At 40.0% G+C, this 18,965-nt stretch overlaps 3 protein-coding genes across 3 annotated transcripts; all 3 read left to right on the forward strand.

Annotated features, from left to right (window-relative positions):
* The first annotated feature begins 4,658 nt into the window (after window positions 1-4,658).
* LOC143109269 (trace amine-associated receptor 1-like) lies at window positions 4,659-5,699 on the forward strand. Its single transcript, XM_076271927.1, has one exon. The coding sequence runs from the start codon at window positions 4,659-4,661 to the stop codon at window positions 5,697-5,699; it is 1,041 nt and encodes a 346-aa protein (XP_076128042.1).
* Window positions 5,700-6,748: 1,049 nt separating this feature from the next.
* On the forward strand, window positions 6,749-7,723 carry LOC143109270 (trace amine-associated receptor 1-like). The gene has a single exon (XM_076271928.1). The coding sequence runs from the start codon at window positions 6,749-6,751 to the stop codon at window positions 7,721-7,723; it is 975 nt and encodes a 324-aa protein (XP_076128043.1).
* Window positions 7,724-11,640: 3,917 nt separating this feature from the next.
* On the forward strand, window positions 11,641-12,654 carry LOC143109271 (trace amine-associated receptor 13c-like). The gene has a single exon (XM_076271929.1). It carries the CDS (start codon window positions 11,641-11,643, stop codon window positions 12,652-12,654), a length of 1,014 nt encoding a protein of 337 aa, XP_076128044.1.
* The last annotated feature ends 6,311 nt before the right edge of the window (window positions 12,655-18,965 follow it).

Genomic DNA, 18,965 nt, shown 5'->3' on the forward strand with positions numbered 1-18,965 from the left:
CAGGCACCGGTAGATGCTAGCATAGCAGCTCGCATGTCAGTCGCAGCTCGGTGGTCGTGGCAGCTGCAGATCTCTTGCAGATTGAGGCACCCTTGCTGAGCAATCCCTCCGTCCAGACATTGGATGTGCAGCGTCACGGATGGATGAGGGACTTCAGAGACATAAGGCAGGCTAGCCAAGGCGCTCATCAGCCCAATGGAAGCTGGTTAACGTTAACGTTAACTTGACGTTGATGGTGTCAGCCGAGTTTGATCAGAAAAAAGGACTAAGAATAATACAAAAACGATCGAAAATAACATAAATAAAGAGTGATTACATTTAACTTGAAAAATAAATAAAAAAAATGAACAGAACATTACATAAAATTACATAAATACAAACAAAAACATGATGCCAGACGGAGCGGCGTGTCTCGCCAGCGTCCCTGTAACCTAGCGTTAGAAAGGGACAGGATTCAGGAATAGGCTACTAAGACAGGCCCCTCTTCTGTCTGACTCACCTCATGTTACCCCCAGCATTATAGACTGGCTTCTGACAGAAATTATGTTTTGTGCCAACATGTAGAAACACTAGGCCTACTACAGCCTTTAATTGGTGAATGGAGGTGCAAATTCCTTTCTTTGGTTATTGTCCGCTTTCTGGCTTTCACCGCCAGTGCATTGTAAATGTTTTTTCCAACTTGTGTGCATACCTAAACCATGGCACCGAGGATGAAGAAATTTTTTATGGTATGTTGGTCTCAAGGGCCCACATCAACCTAGCCCATAATCACTCATTTGTGATATGCACCCCCCCCCCCCCGGTAAAAAATGAAAAAGCAATATCATTCTGCTTTAATTGCCCCTCTCTTCAGTTAAGATGTTCAGAACTGCACCAAATTGTATGTGTATGATTAACCTGACATTCTCTGGGGGTATGCCACGTTTCATAGAATTTCATCCATGGGGGAGGTCTAAAAAAATTAAGTTATGTGTACATTTAGTGACTGTACACTCATTGGCCTGTAGATGGTGGTGCACACATATACACACGCACACACACACAGGCACGCACATACTATCGGTATCGGCAATTAGAACGGCCAATACATAATAACAAATTCAGTAGGATTAAAGGAAAACCAAATATTCATCATCATTTGGCTGCATTTCCAGTATTGGCGTTACGTAGTCGTTTGTCCACCAGATGGCGCATCGTTGCAGTGAGACGTAATTTTGTTGGAAGTTTTCCAAAGTGGGTTGGAAAGAAAATAGACGCTTCCTACAAGGACAACACTGTAGTTTACCGCAGAGAACGTCTAATAAGGGTAGGATGATTTTCACATGAAATGTAATTCCCATTTCTTCTTGAAGCCGAAATAAATCTGAGAATGTTTATCGGACATGCTTGGTTTTTACTGCAGGTACGTTAATCTTATACAAGTTGTATCAATAGCCTACAACCTAGGTAAAATAATGTTAGGCCTATCGTTAGCATTGGTTGAGTGATGGAGGCCAATTTCATTATTGGTGTATTTGTAGAAAACCATAAATGCGCTTACCAAGCAAATTGATATCAGCGCTGTAATTATCTTTCGACTGTCATCTCATTCTTTTGTGACCATAGCCTACAGGAGCTAAGTGAGTTAGCCACAACGTGTTCGCTAACGTGATGGTTTTCTAATGGAAAAAATAGGCCTACCTGAAAGATAACCTGTCTATGAAGCATCCTAAACAGGCTGGGACATTTCTGCTTGCTAAATAGGTTTTTCTGCTGTTGATTCGCTCACAGTCCTTGGTGGTCCTGTCAGTGCTTTGTAAAATGTTGCATTAAGACCACAAAAAGTCTAAAAAAGCATCTGAGCTAACGTTCATTCCCAAACAATCCTCTATTTTCAAAGGTGTTTCAGTAACCTTAAGGAAGAGCATGGCTCAAAGTAAAGTAATAGGGCTGAGACGACTAGACTACATTAATTCGTCTAAGTGAATCATTTGTGTCAACTCGTCACAACGTAGATTTATTAACGCACCAGTGATGATCTAGGCTACATCTCCATTTAAACCAAATGTTTTAGAGAGCACTTTGAGAGATGTATCCAGGGCAGGGTTGCACGTGCTACAAAAATCATTCTGTGCAATGATTTACCAACGTTACGTCTGATACAGTTTTGCCTATGGCTATACATGCGTGAGACTGAGACGCTTGTTTGTTTGAAGTGCTTGTTTAGGGTGTGAGAGGTGAATCGATGTGCTTTGATTCCAGCTTGGTAGTTGTAGTCTATGCGATTAAAAAGCATGTGTGTGTGGGAAGTATCCAAACAATGATAACACTTTCATTATGGCTGCTTTAGCCACAGACCTTCAGCTACTCTACAGTGGGTCCCATTTAGAAGTGGCCACTTTATTCGAGTCTGTGATTCACGCAGCTGGGTGAAATCTATTACAACTTTTCGCCAAGAGGTGGCAGCTTAAGTCCGCTTGATACTGTAAGCCAGGTGTTTTCAACCAGTGGTCCGCGGCCCACTTGTGGTCTGTAAGGACATTGCTGGTGGTCCCTGACCAAAGATTCAGGATTTGCAATGTGGAAATCAGTATTTTTCCCACGAACAATAACGGACGCAGCTCTCAACTTGGCCCGTTAAAATGTGAACAGTCTAGCTACGCATTTCATGAAGGCCCTTTTGGTCAGTTATCTGTACCACTGGTTAGATGTAAAACTGCATTTCGTTTTAGACTATTGGTATTTAATTTGTGCATTGACAATAAAGTTGAATATCATATGAACTAATGAAGACTAAAATCTTGCATATGTAGAAGAAGAAACATTCACAAAAATCCATGGCATGACCTCTCTTCTTGATAGCTGTTGAAAACTGCATGGAAATGACAGGGATTGTTTTGTTTGTTAATAAATGAATAAATAAATAAATGTAAAACTGATACCTTCTGCTTTCCCCAAATACAATGTAGCCTACAGGTGTACATGACCTTTCATCAGTCCAGTTGCAATGGATGAACTGTGATGAACTGCCCTACTTGTGATTGTTTAGAAATTTTAAAGGTTTTATAACAATGCTACACATTTTTTGGCTAGTGCTACAAATCTATTCACCTTCGCAGCGCCAGTAGGCTACTTGCTGTGCGGCCCGCACACACACACTCACAGGCATGCCAAACAAGCACAAAGGTTTCAGTGCAGAGTGGGGGATGGAGTAGAAGATGGATACAAATTGATTAGTGTGATTTATGTTCGCGGAACGGATGTACAGGACTGAGCGGCGGTCATATTTTGTACTGCTATGCGGTACATCTAGTTTATGTTGAAAGACATGTGACACAAATTCATCATTTAAAATAAAACGTTTCACTTTTGCTATCATTGCGAGAATAGGCTACAATGGAAAATGTTTCCCTTTGAGTCTGATCGGCTCCAAAAATGTATGGGATTTCCTTAGCCTGTGCTACACCTTTCCAACAAGTTTTGTGAAAATTGTACCGGTATAGCTTTTGCGAAATTGTTGACAGCCCTACCTCACCGCAGTAGGGTGCAGTAAATGGAAGCTTTTAATAGCGCACGCCACTAACGAAAAACTGAAAACCACTCAGAGGTGTAGGCTACTCTGGAACCATCAGGTCACTAATTTGTACGTTATTTACGTTTGATTACATTTCAGATGGTGGTGCGTGTTGGTTTCCTGTAGGCCTAGTATAGCGCTTTTTTCTTTCTTTATTTTTCTATGTTCGTATATTGGGGGGACATTTTAGTCATATTTGAATATTGGGGGGGGACACGTCCCCCTCAATGTCTATGGTGACTACGGCCCTGCCATTCAGACCATGGGCCATTCAATTTTAACCGATGGCAGTTGGTAATACTCAGATTACTAGAATTTTGCAAAATCAACTGAATCCAGGACACAGTTACAAAAGTGGTGGCTCATCATGCAACAGTAGGGGAACACTGAGCACTATGTTATGATCAATATACCGCAGTAGTATTTTATACAGTGAGGATCTGACCGTAACTTAAAGTACAATAAATATCTGATTGCGCTGTAAAATAGATTCATAGAATAAACAACATTATGCTACGTTTTATCCAAAGAGAATTAATGACCAGGAGTGGGGTTAATTAACACCAGGAACATACCCAAGGGACAGGGCACAGACAGTGCTGGGCAAAAGTGTGAAACCGCTCCGGGCAATAGCCCCAGGATGGCAAAGATAAATATGAGTCTTTATCACTTGGAGTTGTCAAAGTTCTGACCGTGGTAAGAGACAATCTGTTTATTTTCTTGGATTTTATTATAACACATTTAAACCCAATAATTAATTTTGATATAGAAGTTAATTGACTGAAATTTAAATTGAGTTCTTATCAGTAATTGACTTCTTATCTGTAATTGACTTCTTATCTGGTATTTAAGATGGGCATTGTCCAACTACTACATTTCCAGTGCACTGGGAAAAATATTTGTGATATTTGGTTGCTCTTGTGTTACAATGTATTATAATTGCTGTTTTTGAGAATGTATCATTGATGTAGCAATAGTACTAAATGTGCTGTGAAGTACTTGTGTATCATGTATGGCATCCCTTCACTGTATGGCACATGGTTAATAGTGCGGTTTTGAATGTTTTACTTTCTTTTTTACATTCTTTTTTATTTGATCAGGTAAGATGGCAGGAAAGAACCAAACCTATCCTGACAACAGAGGTGCAGTTCCTCTGTGCTATGAATCTGTGAATGGCTCCTGTCCTAAGTTCATCTATCCAGTGGTGATTCGTGTGCCCCTGTACATCTTCTTTGGGACCACAGTTCTGCTAACGGTGATTGGGAACTTACTGGTGGTCATTACTGTGGTCCATTTCAAACAGCTCCGCTCTCCAACCAATTATCTCATCATGTCGTTGGCTATGGCCGACCTGCTTGTGGGTGCCTTTCTGATGCCACCTTCCATAGTGCGCTCTGTGGAAACTTGCTGGTATTTGGGTAATTTTTATTGCAAGGTTCACTCGAGCATTGATGTGATGCTTTGCAATGCATCCATTTTGAATCTATCTTTCATTGCTGTTGACAGATATTACGCTATTTGCCACCCACTCCGCTACCAAACCACCATAACTCCCTCCGTGACCATGGCCATGATCTTTATCAGCTGGAGTGTCCCTGGCCTTGTTGGATTTGGGATGATTTTCCTTGAGCTCAACATTTTGGGCTATGAGGAGTTTTACTATAACAACTTCTACTGTGAAGGAGCTTGCATTTTGTTTCAGGGCGGACTGTCTGGGGCTTTATCTTCTGTTCTTTCATTTTACATTCCAGGAGTCATAATGCTCTCCATATATGCAAAAATTTACAGCATTGCACAGAAACAAGCTCGGTCAATTCAAGACAAGCACAATACGAATGGGACCTCTGCCTCCAAAATGGAGAGAAAGGCCACCAGAACACTCGCCATTATCATGGGTGTATTTTTGTCCCTCTGGCTGCCATTTTTTATTTGTAACATAATTGATCCATTTATTGGTTATTCCATTCCACCTTTGGTATTTGACATGGTTGTGTGGATCGGCTATTTCAATTCAACCTGTAACCCTATTGTATATGCACTGTTTTACAGCTGGTTTAGAAAGGCATTCAAAATTATCTTGTTTGGTCAAATCTTTGGGCAAAATTCATCAAGTGTAAATTTGTTCCGAGAGTGCCCTTGTAAATAGGCACAGTGCAATTTCAGGCAAAAACTTGAAATTCTTTTAGAGTTAAGCAGATAAATTAACTACTTGTTGAATTATGTGAAAGATGTGAATAAGAAGTATATAAACACCACTGCCAATGGCAGCAATCATTATTTGTATTATTTTTCCAGCAGTCATTATTGGGGAGGAGAAAAATAACTGTGTCTTTCAGTTGAAACTCATTATAAATTTGAGCGGCCATGTCTAGTGATGGGACGGTGGTAGCGAAGTGGTTAAGGATAGCATGCAGTAGCCAGAAAAATTGTGGGTTCAATTCCCGGCTTCCACCATTGTACCCTTGAGCAAGGCACTTAACCCCGAGTTGCTCCGGGAACATTGACCCTTGTAATATAATTGACATATGTAAGTTGCTTTGGATAAAAAGCATCGGCCAACTGTAATGGGCTTTTTGATGCTTCTCTCATGAAGAAAATGTCGCACTCTCTCATGTCTCCCTTTATTGTGTAATAATTTGTATTCTACAGAGATACCACTATGCCTATATAACTCACTAATTGTAAAGAAACTGTATAAATCGTGTACTTGCACGTTTCATTAATTATGCAATGGAGAGGTGAAGTCATTCAGAACATCCTGATGTTTGATTGGTCTAAATTTGTAGCCTGGATGCCAGCCGAACTTCTGAGTAATAGGCTACTAAATTTGAGCCTTTGAGTAGCCTACAGAGTTTTGAATTTGCCATAGTATAAATGTGGACCCTAGGAGGGAGCACACTGACACTTCTAAACCTCTACCCACTGCTCTCAAAGGAAGGTTCAGGAAGACTGACTTATCACTATCAAAAAGGTAAGATAAGTAAGCATGTGATGAGTAATGATTAAAAACAATTGAATTAATATAAATTACTTTAATATTTCTTTGAGTCCTATCCTAAATCAAATAAGCGACAAAGTGATTAAATGTTTTACTTTTTAAAGGGGGGAACTGTCCTGCTTTTATACTGTCAAAATCCTGCTGAATTGAAATACTCAAAAAAACAAAACAATTTCTTTCCGAACAGGTTTACGAAAATGAACATCTCTGTAGTTCCAAGTGTGCAGTTCTGCTATGAAGGACTGAATGGCTCCTGCACCCGGTCCACCTACCCTTTATCCCTCCGCATACCACTGTATTTTCTTCTCACCTCCACAGTCATCGTCACAGTGGGGGGAAATCTGCTTGTAATGATTACTATTGTTCATTTTGTACAGTTGCAAACTCCCGCCAACTACCTTGTTTTCTCCATGTCTGTGGCTGACCTGCTGTTGAGTATAACTGTTATGCCTGCGAACATGATTCAATCTTTGGAAAACTGCTGGTACTTTGGCGATTTTTTGTGTACATTTTATGCCTGTGTTGACATCACTCTTTGCTGTGCCTCAGTTTTGCATCTGACCTGTATTTCTATCGACCGTTTCTATGCGGTCAGTAAGCCCCTGCAGTACCACAACAGAATGTCAACATGTGTGTCGTTCACTATGATCTCTGTCAGCTGGATTGTATCTGCCATCTTTGGGTCTGCAGTAGCATTTTTCCCTGGTGATAGGGGAGACGCCACTGAAAGCGCTTATTTTGACTGCATAGGAGGATGCTCGGCCTTACATGAAAAAGAAATAGGTATCTTGTACTTTTTTGTGTTCTATTTCATCCCATTAACTGTCATTTCAAGCATTTACCTCAGGATTTTAGTCATTGCAATAAGACAAACTAACATCATCCATAAGACCAACAGACAAGTCAGAATCGGCAAACACAATGTGACTAAAATAGATTATAGGGCCACAAAGACACTTGGAATTGTCATTGGTGTTTTCATGTTGTGTTGGACTCCATTTTTTATATGCAATATCATAGATCCAGTAGCAGGGCATTCCATACCTGCAGTTTTATATGAGATTTTAATGTGGCTTGCCTACTTAAACTCTATGTTTAATCCCATAATTTATGCCTTCTCCCTTACTTGGTTTAGAAAATATTTTCAAATCCTACTAAAAGGTCTGTTATAAAATGGGTACATTTTCTCAATGTGTTATTCTATGACTGAAATGATTTGGTTATACATACATTAAAAATGTTTAAATCTGCTTGTAATGATTACTATTGTTAATTGTGTACAGTTGCAAACTCCCACCAACTACCAAACAAAAATGAACAAATGTGATTTAGAATCTAGTCAGCTGATTCTCTGTAAACATAGCTTTTAGTAATAAATACATATTCACTGTTGTTGTTGGTGTTTGTTTACCTTTATTTAACCAGAGAAAAAAAACACATTGAGATTGTTATCTCTTTTTCAAGTGGGCCCTGGCCAAGAATTGTCATTTCATGAGATTGATAGGGTCTATATGCTGACCTCCAGTGAGAATCTGAACAAAAACGAAAAGTCCATTGGCTTTTAATTGTTTCAACAGTGTATATCAGTACCAACATCATCTAGCTCACAATTTGTTAATGAAAACTAATGGCAACATGATGGACGATCCAACATTATGCCCATTACAGGCTAGGAATATGAGTGGTGTAGCCTACATAGGCTAAAGTAGAGTGAACACACCATAGATATTTATAATAGATATATAAGTTGTACTTGGAAATCTGTATTCTGGAATGTTCTAATTTGTTGATTTTCACCATCTTCTGAAAGAGGACTTTTGAAATAGACACCCACCAGATATTCACATTGTGTTGAGACCAGGCCTGGAGTGCATAACCACCCAAAAGTTGTGCCTGAGGTCAGTTTTACTTGCCTTTTTCACAATTTACATTAGTGTTTCTGTTGTCCCTACAAAAGGCACACCAGTAAGTGAGACAAAAATATGTTCCCTTTATGCTATTTAATGATAGTGTTATAATCTCCCTTTGCAAATTCATTGTTTTGGGACACTACAAGACCCAAGTGTCAGAAGAAAATCATTTGACAGTGTATAATGAACAGGAATCGTTTGATCTCATCTCAATTGATGTCATGTCTTAGTATCATAACTACACAAGGAAACTGCAGCAGTGAACAAAGACAAAAGAGATGAGTCTTTGTGTCAGCTTAACAGCATGACCTCTGTAGAACGCTTCAACAAGGTCATCACATTTAATCAAAACAGCCATGCTATACTGACACAGTTGGTAATTGAGCCATAGAGAGCTATTACATCATTTAGAGAGTTTGTGTTTACCAACACCTTTAATTGGCAGGGACACACCAGACCAACATACAGTAGTTCATTCCCAATTAGCCTATACATGTGAAAAAGTGAAACCTCTCCCAAGACCAATTAGCACAGACACTAGGGATGTCTGTGAATCCACAAGGTCACTGCTCTTGCTGGCTACTGTTTCCCGGATGAGTGACCACCTTGAATTATTATTGAAAGTGAGTATTCAGAGAGACATTTTGGAAGTATTAAAGTACAGGATAACACATATATTACAGGCCTATTCTCCAAAAGCATGTGGCCATAGGTTTATAAAAATACATTAGATTTCACACTCATCTCACATTATACCGTAGTAATAATAATTGTACTTTAACATGCTTTACTGTTATAGAGTTTATAACATCATACAGGAACCATGAGGAAGACCCTTTGGTGCCACAGCCATGTGTTGTTTTATAAGCAGCTGAGTATTACAGCCAGTCAGCTGTGAAAGTCACGTGGGTAGCCACCTGCGGCCTTAAGGCCAACGGCCACTGGCAGCATCTGACGTACGTAAAATGACGCCAACGTTTAGAGCTCCATTACTTTTAATAGAACAAAGCCCACTGGCGGCCTCTGGTGCGTGCCAACGCCAAAGTTTCGAAAATTGTTCTATCTCTTGAGCGTCAAATCCATTCGTTCGAATGTCGTCGCCAGTGGGCGTTGGCTTTTATATAACAAGAGGCTAAACCTAAGTTATATTTTCACAATGGCCACACTTCAGCATAAACATCCTCCACCACTGCTTACCGTAATTAAATATGTATTTCTATAAATTGCCCTACTATGGCAATTAGCAAAGGCCTATTTTTGGGACTAATGGGTTTGAGCTCTTGGAGGGTTTTATTTTAGATGCACGGTTGGGTTAGGAGGGGCACACACAATGACAGAGACATTCACTAGACAGAAGGTCGAGAGAGTCGAACAGTAGGCTTAATAGTGTTAAAGTTAAAACGAAATATTGGAAATGAGAATAATTTTACAGTGGGGAATAAATCAATCAGTATAATTACATCAATGACGTTTTCTGCACCTGGATTTAATTGAGTGAGTATGTCAATAGGGTTTAAGTTATTTGTAGTGGTAAGGCCTTTTGTACTGCCTCTTCATAAGGCTATAGCAAGCCACTTGCTTCGCAGTATACTCTCATTCATTTGGCGTCACTATTCGATTGTTAAATTCAACGTCACCTGTTTGTTTCCGGGCCCAAGAGCTCTTTCGTCCAAAAAGGTTTACGAGTGCAGCCACCCTGAGTGTTTTCACACCCTGTAAACCTTGTCACCATCACCTCCGTTTTAGTGAGGGTAAAACAAAATTGCTTAACTCTAACAGAGTAATTTGTGAGGATATAATCAAGAAATCAAGAGTAATGTCCAGGCCTCTGCAAAAGATAGGATTTTATTAAGTTGAGACAGCGAGTGAGTAGTAGAATGATCATTTTCTTGTGGGCCACTCTGAATAGCGTAACTAAATAGTTTTTTTTACTGTCTATTGAAAAAAGAAGCCAGTTGGGCCCAGAAAAAGAATTATCTGCACATTATTGCATCACGACTTAACAACCGGATTAGTACCGGTATTACATGCTTGATCCACCTTTGCTTAGGTCACCATAGGCTGTGAAGCATGTGCTTTGATTATTACACTGCTATAATGTCTACAATGTCATAAAACACATAGGTTTCCTTATCCTAAAACCAGTTTCACGTACATAAACTCTGAGCGTGGTAAACAAAATCAGATATTTCAGGCAGTAAAAGCCCCGGTAAGAACCAAACCAGATTTGGTTCAAATCTACACACCCAAGGCTACTGAAAAATGTAAGGTTCATTTATCAAATGTTATTTTGTTAAGTATTAAAAAACATCGTTGTTTTAGAATTTTCGAAAGAGTAGTTGGTGCTTTTACGATGCAATAGAACAGTTCTGCACTGCAAAAACTGCTTATCTAACAAAATCTAACCAAGTGTTATTAATCTTATATCAAGATAAAAAATACTAGTTGGTATTATTTTCAGTATAAAGAGACTTACCTAGTGCTTTCTTGTGAAAACATTTGACTTAATTTAAAAAAAGATTTACTTATTTTAAGACATCTCATCCTGAAAACAAGCAAATTTGTCTGCCAGTGCGTAAAGCAAATTTGTCCTAAAAACAAGCAAATTTGTCTGCCAGTGCGTTGAGCAAATTTGTCTTGATAAGACTCCTTAAAATAAGTCAAAGTCTTCTTAAATTAAGTCAAAATGTTCTTTTGAGAGGGCGCTAGGTAAGTCTTTTCATACTAAAAACAATACCAAATAGATTTTTTAATCTTAATATAAGATTAATAACACTTGGTTAGAATTATTTTTTTGCAGTGTGCAATGTGAACTTGACATGTTTTTGTAATAAATAAAATACTATTAATTTGTGGGGGGGGGGGTGTCTAAAAAGATGACCACTGTTCATCTAAAATCAATAGATGATAATGTAATCATTTTATCTCTAATCTAATCTCAAAATTAATTTCCAATTTCTCCCATTTAAGTTTTTAATTTCATTTTCAAATACTAATATCATACTATTGCTTCAGACACTTCTGCATGCTTAAAGATAGTTGGCTAAAACAGAAGAACTGAAGAAGCCCCCTGGGAGCCTCCAACAAAGGACAGGGAAACGAAACATATAAAAGCAAGAGAGACATAGACTCTCTTACCACAGTGTGTCTCTTGCTTCCGTGACAGAAGACAATTGAAGATGGACATGGAGATTTCTTCTGTTCAATATTGCTATCCATTAGTTAATGGCTCTTGCCTGAAAGGTAGTTACAATCAGGCAAGGCAAGTAGTTTTATACATTATGTTTTGGACCAGCATGGTGTTTACTGTTCTGGGCAACCTGGTTGTTATTATCTCCATAGTGCATTTCAAACAGCTGCACACGCCGACAAACTTGCTTGTGATGTCCCTGGCCCTTGCAGACCTACTGCTGGGTTTGACTGTGATGCCGTTCAGTATAGTCAGATCTGTGGATGGGTGCTGGTACTATGGCGATGCGTTCTGTTTACTGCATTCCAGCTTTGACATGTTCCTGACCTCTGTCTCGATTTTCCACCTGATATCCATAGCCATTGATCGACACCAGGCTCTCTGTTACCCTCTGCTGTATCCTACAAGAATAACAATACCTGTAGCTTGGCTCATGATAGCTGCAAGTTGGGGCATTGCTGCTGCTTACTCCTTCAGTCTTCTCTATTCCAGGGCAAATGTTAAAGGGCTTGATGACTTCCTGAAGTCCATTTACTGTATAGGTAGTTGTAACCTTCTGTTCAATGCACTGTGGGGGGCACTGGATACCTTGATAGCTTTTTTCTTACCCTGCTCTATTATGGTAGGTTTGTATGCAAAGATATTCTCGGTCGCCAAAGATCACATTAAAAAGATTGAAGATGTCAACCGAGGCCTTAATCCGAATAATGAACATGTTTCCAAAACAGAACGGAAAGCTGCAAAAACTCTTGGGATTGTTGTTGGTGCTTTTATTTTTTGCTGGATGCCATTCTTTGTCAATTCTATTGTTGATCCTTACACAAATTTTTCTACCCCAGCTATTCTTTTTGAGATTTTTACCTGGCTTGGTTATTTTAATTCTGCTTTAAATCCAATTATATATGGGCTCTTCTACCCATGGTTCAGGAAATCTCTTTATTTAATTGTGACCCTTAAGATATTTAACACACACTCATCTGACATGAACATATTAACTTCATAGAGCTGCATTTCAGGTTCAGTGAATTAAGACTCAATATATCCTGTACTTTTTGAAATACTGAATGTACTGTATGTGCCTTTTTTTCAGTTGTTCTTATACCTTATATTATTGTATAATCCTGTCACAGTATTTCAACAGCCAGCGTATTGCATGTGAAGACAGATGAATGTACTGTACAGCCTTTTCTATTGCACTTACCTTACATATTACCTATCAGGGTGTTCAACATTAAATAACAATCTCACAATGTTTGTAACATACTTTTAGCTATACACACCAAATTTGGTAGGTGTGTGTATCACCCCAAGATGAACAACTTTCGTATGTACAATGCATTAGCCACGCCCAACAGGAAGTGAGGTATTTGGGATTTTGTGCGGACTAAAACGTGATGAATTGTGATGCCAAAAGAGGTGCTTCCCATTGGTAAAAACGCATGAAATGTGGCACACACATAGGTACATAGGTACTGTGACTGCAAAAAATGAAATCTAACCAAGTGTTAATAGTCTTTTATTAAGATCAAAGAATCTATTTGGTATTGTTTTTGGTATGAAAAGACTTACCTAGTGCTCTCCCGTAAGATCATTTTGACTTAATTTAAGAAGACCTTGACTTATTTTAAGGAGTCTTATCAAGACAAATTTACTCAACGCACTGGCAGACCAATTTGCTTGTTTTTAGGACAAATTTGCTTAACGCACTGGCAGACAAATTTGCTTGTTTTCAGGATGAGATGTCTTAAAATAAGTCAAACTTTTCTTAAATTAAGTCAAATGATTTCATGAGAAAGCGCTAGGTAAGTCTCTTTATACTGAAAACAATACCAACTACTTTTTTTTATCTTGATATAAGATTAATAACACTTGGTTAGATTGTGTTAGATAAGCAGTTTTTGCAGTGGAAAAGCCTTGACACTGGGCTTGGCCCAGGAACTCCATAGCGCCCCCATATGGCACTGTGACTTGTGGTTGGCATATAGTTTTAGATACACACACCAAATTTGGTGGGTGCATGTAACTCCCAAAAACAATCAACTTTTGTATTAACATGCCATTAGCCACGCCCACAGGAAGTGAGGTAATTGGGATTTTGTGCGTTGTGGACATGACCAATTTTAATGTACTCCTCCTAGACGGTTATTCCAATTCATGTGAAAGTCGGTATACATGATGCCAATATGCTTCTGATTCTAAATTGTGAAGCTTTTTTTGATATGTTGTAATTTGACAAAATGGCGAAACTATGAATTTTAATAGGCTACCCTTCCACATAAACAATAAATGTGTCTTAATTCACCATGCATGGTTTGAAATGTTTTAAATTTCACAGGTTATAATGAATACCATGGTAATGAAAATATTCACAAGCCCATAATCCATATTTGGCATAGCGCCACCCACTGGCAACAAAAAGAATGACAAGAACACTGATGCCACATTATAGATTTGAACGTACTCCTCCTAGACGATTTGTCAGATTCATGTGAAATTTGGCAAATATGATGGCAAGATGACGCTGATGTTAAATTGCGAAGGGATTTTTGATATGTTGTAATATGTTATGATTATAATATCTTGCACATAAACAGGAAATGTGTCATAAAGTCAAAGTGCATTGAATGAATGGTCTGAAACTTCTCACGTTAATAGATATTATAATTGTGATGATATCCAGACACCCAATGGGCCTGCCTGGCATAGCGCCACCACCTGGCCAAGCAGGAAATGTGCCAGAAATGGACAATGCCTTAACTGATTAATCTGACACTTTATGTAAGGATCCCCGTATTGAAATGTGGCGTAGACTTTTACTGATGGTATCCTCACCGTTTATTTTGTTTTCTTTCACAGCATACATATAATAAACATGGAAAACAACACCGTAAGAGCTTATAGCCTCATACGGGTCTTTAAACTATGCAAACTTTTCCTTAGACGAGTTGTCCTCTCTCGTTGGCAGATACTAAAAACAAACTCGCGATGGCCCGTGTCAAAATAAAAATCCCCCCCTACTACATAAAGTAAAAGGCCTATTCATAAAACACTGATTAAACAAATATTATAAGAATGTCTAAAACAGATGTATTTCTTAAAATAATGAACTCTTGTGGGGTCATTTACACTCCCACCAAATTATTGTGTTTTACAACAGTGAAACCTTAAAACACATAATTTATACCTTACCTTACAACATAACCATTTTGTATATCATACAGTGAAACTATATTACAGTTCATTATGCATTGTTACTTTGTGCCTAAACAGCTTCAAGCATTACAACTAATTTCTGGACTGGGCGCTCCACTATGGAGGGTTTACTGGTGTGTTGTCCTTTGTTGTTTAAGTCCCTTTCTCCAAGCAGGATTTTGGCCCGTCTCACCAGCCCATCCTTGCCTTTGATGACCTCGTTGACTCTTCCAAGTCTCCACTGGCTCCTTGGTAGAGTCTCTTCAGTGTCCATTACCATGTCCCCAATCTGCAAGTTCCTCTTGGCGTCATGCCAGCGTTGCCTCCTTTCTCCATCTACTCCAGAATTGTTCTGTCAAATACTGCACCTGACGCCACCTCTTTCGTGATAAAGATCTTCTCTTTCAAATTTGCCAGGTGGGGGCAAGGCTACGGTGGATTTCATTGTGATCAGGTGGTTGGGAGTGAGTGGTTCCATACTATTGGGGCTATTTAGAGAATCAACAGTGAGTGGGCGGCTGTTCACTATAGCCATGATCTCATAAAAGAAAGTGCGTAATGATGCATCATTAAGCCTGCTAGGGGAGAGTAGCAGAGTGGCATTCAGGACACTTCTCACAGTTCTTATTTGCCTTTCCCATACACCCCTGCATGGCTAGCATGAGGTGCATTCATAACAAATTCACACTGCTTCTCTGTAAGAAACGTAGTGAGCCTATCCACATCCAACTCTTCCAATGCAGCATTCAATTCATTTTTAGCACCGACGAAGTTAGTGCCTTGGTCACTATTTATCTGTCACACTGCACCTCTCAAAGCAATAAAACATCTCAAACCATTACTGAATGTATCTATGGACATGTCCTCTAACATTTCAATATGAATAGCTCTAGAGCAGAAACAGGTAAAGAGCAACCCATATCTTTTCTCGTTTTTTCCCTTGCTTTGTCCAGAAAGGACCAAAACAGTCCATCCCCACAGTATGTGAACAGTGGTGTTGGTTCTGTTCGTTCAACTGGAAGGTCACTCATTCTTTGACCTTCAAAAGGCCTTCGGAGTCTTCGACAAGTCACACAATGACGGATGTAGGTTGCGACTGCTCTGCTCAATCCACAGATCCAATAGCCCAGTGTTTTTCAACCATTTTTTTGCCACGGCACACTTTTGACACTTAAAATGTCCCACGGCACACTAACATCCTGTGTGAAGAAAAAATTAACATACCATAGCCTAAAATTTCAAATAATACACAAATAAAAAATTCTTGCAACAATTGCTTTTCTGGACCAGTGAGTGACATTTGGGTAATTTTCTGCGGCACAGTGGTTGAAAAACACTGCAATAGCCATTGGCCCTAATTTCATTGATGGTGAGCAATGATTAGATTAGTCATGTGATGTCCCTGAGGAATGACTGTTGAGTGTTTGAATGAACTAGGGGAAAGATGAACGACTGAGCCTACCTCCCACCTTGAGCACACCCTCTGCATCCAGGAAAACATCGAGGTGATACAGCTTGTTGTGTCCTGGTAGCTGACCTCCCTAGCTCAATAGCTTTATCTTTTCCTGGTATGCTTCATTTTGCATGTCTTTGATGATGAGTCGCTCAGCGCTCTGTCTTTCACTAACCGTTGAGAGGGAATTTAATTTATTTTTCTTAGCACGCCGTAAGAGATGCGCTACGGCCTTTATGGCCTGGGACCAGGATGAAAACTTAGACAGTCTGTCCACAAGGCTTACTTGTTCTGAGGTCCTTGTCTGAAAGGTGTGAGCCTTTCTAACTTCTGGGTCACCAGTAGGTAGCTCGGGAGGCACCTCTGAGGGCATTACTATTTCCTTCTTCCACAGAAAGCTAGGGCCAGCGAACCAATCAGACGAGATCAACTCTTCTACTGTTTTCCCCCTTGAGGCACCGTCTGCTGGGTTTTCATCAGTGGGTACATAAAACCACTGCTTGGGGTCTGAGGCATGACGTATCTTTTGCACCCTATTTGCTATAAAGGTTTGAAAGCGGCGAGCATCATTATTAATGTAGCCTAAGACTACTTTAGAGTCTGTCCAAAAGAACTCCTCTACATTAGAGAAGCCTAGTTCTTCTCTGAGCATATTGCTCACTGTGACTGAGACCACAGCTGCAGTCAGTTCTAACCTGGGTATAGTAGTAACTTTTAGTGGTGACACACGCGCCTTACCTATGAGAAGAACACAATGAATTTCTCCTCTTTCATTCATCAGTCTTAGATAGGAGCATTGGCCATAACCTGTGGTACAGGCGTCTGAGAAATGGTGTAGTTGTGTCTTGGTCACCTTCCCAAAGCTGGCGGGCAGGTAGCAGCGAGCTATGTTTATCCTTTCCAATTTAACAAGATCATCTTGCCATTTCTCCCACTGTGGCCTCAATCTCTCTGGAAGTGGGTCATCCCATCCCGTTCCTTGATGGCACATTTCTTGGAGGATTTTCTTACCATTGAGGAGGAAAGGAGCTATGAAGCCTAGCGGGTCGTATACGGAAGCGACAGATGACAAGATGCCGCGACGTGTTGATGGCTGGTCCTTTGGTGCATCTTTGAAGGTGAAACTATAATTTTCAATGTTCCAGTGTATTCCCAGTGCTCTCTCTAAGGTTGCGTCATTGAATGTGAGATTCTTTGCCTTGATGTCAGTGGCACGTTCCGTTGAAGGGATGCTCTGGAGAATGGCGCCGTTATTGGACACAAATTTGTGAAGGCGTAGACCACCCTTTGCACACAGTTCACGTGCCTCCTTTGCTAGCTGAATGGCCTTCTCTGTAGTCTCAACACTAGTCACGCCATCGTCCACAAAGAAATCTCTGAATTGATGGAACATTTTCTCAACGTCGCACATCAAAGCAATGTGATGCAGCCGGAAACGAATGAGTACACCTGTCAGACTGTTTGTCATATCTGGGCCTGAGAGAAGGTGTTCGTTGAGACTGCTTCCCTTGTACTTTGCTGAACAGTCGAACACTACCCTTAACTTTTCAGGTTTTTTGGGGTGATAAACACCATGGTGAGGTATGTACCACGTTTCTCCATGAGCTCCTTCAGCATGCACTTCCTCCACATCGCCCCTTTCAATAATGTCCTTCATGTAAGTAATGTAATCGTTTCTGTATTTTTCATTTGCAGTGAATTTCCTTTTCAGGTGATTGAGCCTCACAGCAGCAAGCTGTTTGTTATCAGGTAAGCATGGTCTTTCTTTAAAAGGAAGCGGCATTTCGTAATGTCCATGTTCATTTTGCTTTATGTTTTCCTTTAGCTTGTCAAGAAAGATTAAATCCTCTTGAGAGACTGCTTTGTCATTTCCCTGAATGTCTCTGAAGTCAGTCTCAAGAATTCTGATGGCATCGATTGGAGTTACTGCTGGTAGCTCTTTGACAGTTACTCTGTGACAGTGACTGGTGGAAACTTGCAAATCAGCGTGAGGTGCTGAACAGCCAACAATGCTCCACCCTAAGTCTGTGAGAACGGCATAGGGTTCGTCATCCATTCCTGAGACAACCCGTCTGGGTACTAGAGTTCTTGGACAATTGTAGCCGATCAATAGACCAACTTCGCAACTAAGAAGAGGCGGTATTTGGTCTGCTATTGCTGTGAGGTGGCGCCATCTTTTGGCTGTTTTGTGTGTAGGTATATGTTCTCTGTTTACAGGTATACAGTCTTTGGTGTAAGCAGGAGGGAGGTTAATGTGCACAGTGGAATTGTACCCTCTTACACAGAGACCGGATGCCCTTTCACTTTTCAGGACCATATTTTCACCCATCATGGTTGTGAGTTTCAGTTTAACTGGGTAAGTAGTCAGCTGAAGTTCATTACTCACATCTTGTTCAATGAATGTCGTGTCGCTCTGTGTATCCAGCAGGGCATACACAAGCTTCTCTCTGGAAGGATTCTTGTCGTGCGACACCCACACTGGTACTATCATAGATGTGTTAACAGACTGACCTTGACTAGTGACATTTAGGGCCAGAGCGGATGTTGGCTCTGCTTCACTGCGTTGCGCTGGATTTTCTTTATTTGTTTTTTCTCTGTACACACCTTTCCCATAGTTGTCATCATGAAGACAGGTAGGATGTCATCCTTTGCACGATTCACATGTGTGG

This window comes from Alosa pseudoharengus, unplaced genomic scaffold (assembly GCF_046254945.1).
Source record: "Alosa pseudoharengus isolate Yale_2024_CS ecotype anadromous, Long Island Sound unplaced genomic scaffold, YU_APseudo_1.1 YU_APseudo_1.1_scf_7, whole genome shotgun sequence".
Classification (NCBI taxonomy): Eukaryota; Metazoa; Chordata; class Actinopteri; order Clupeiformes; family Clupeidae; genus Alosa; species Alosa pseudoharengus.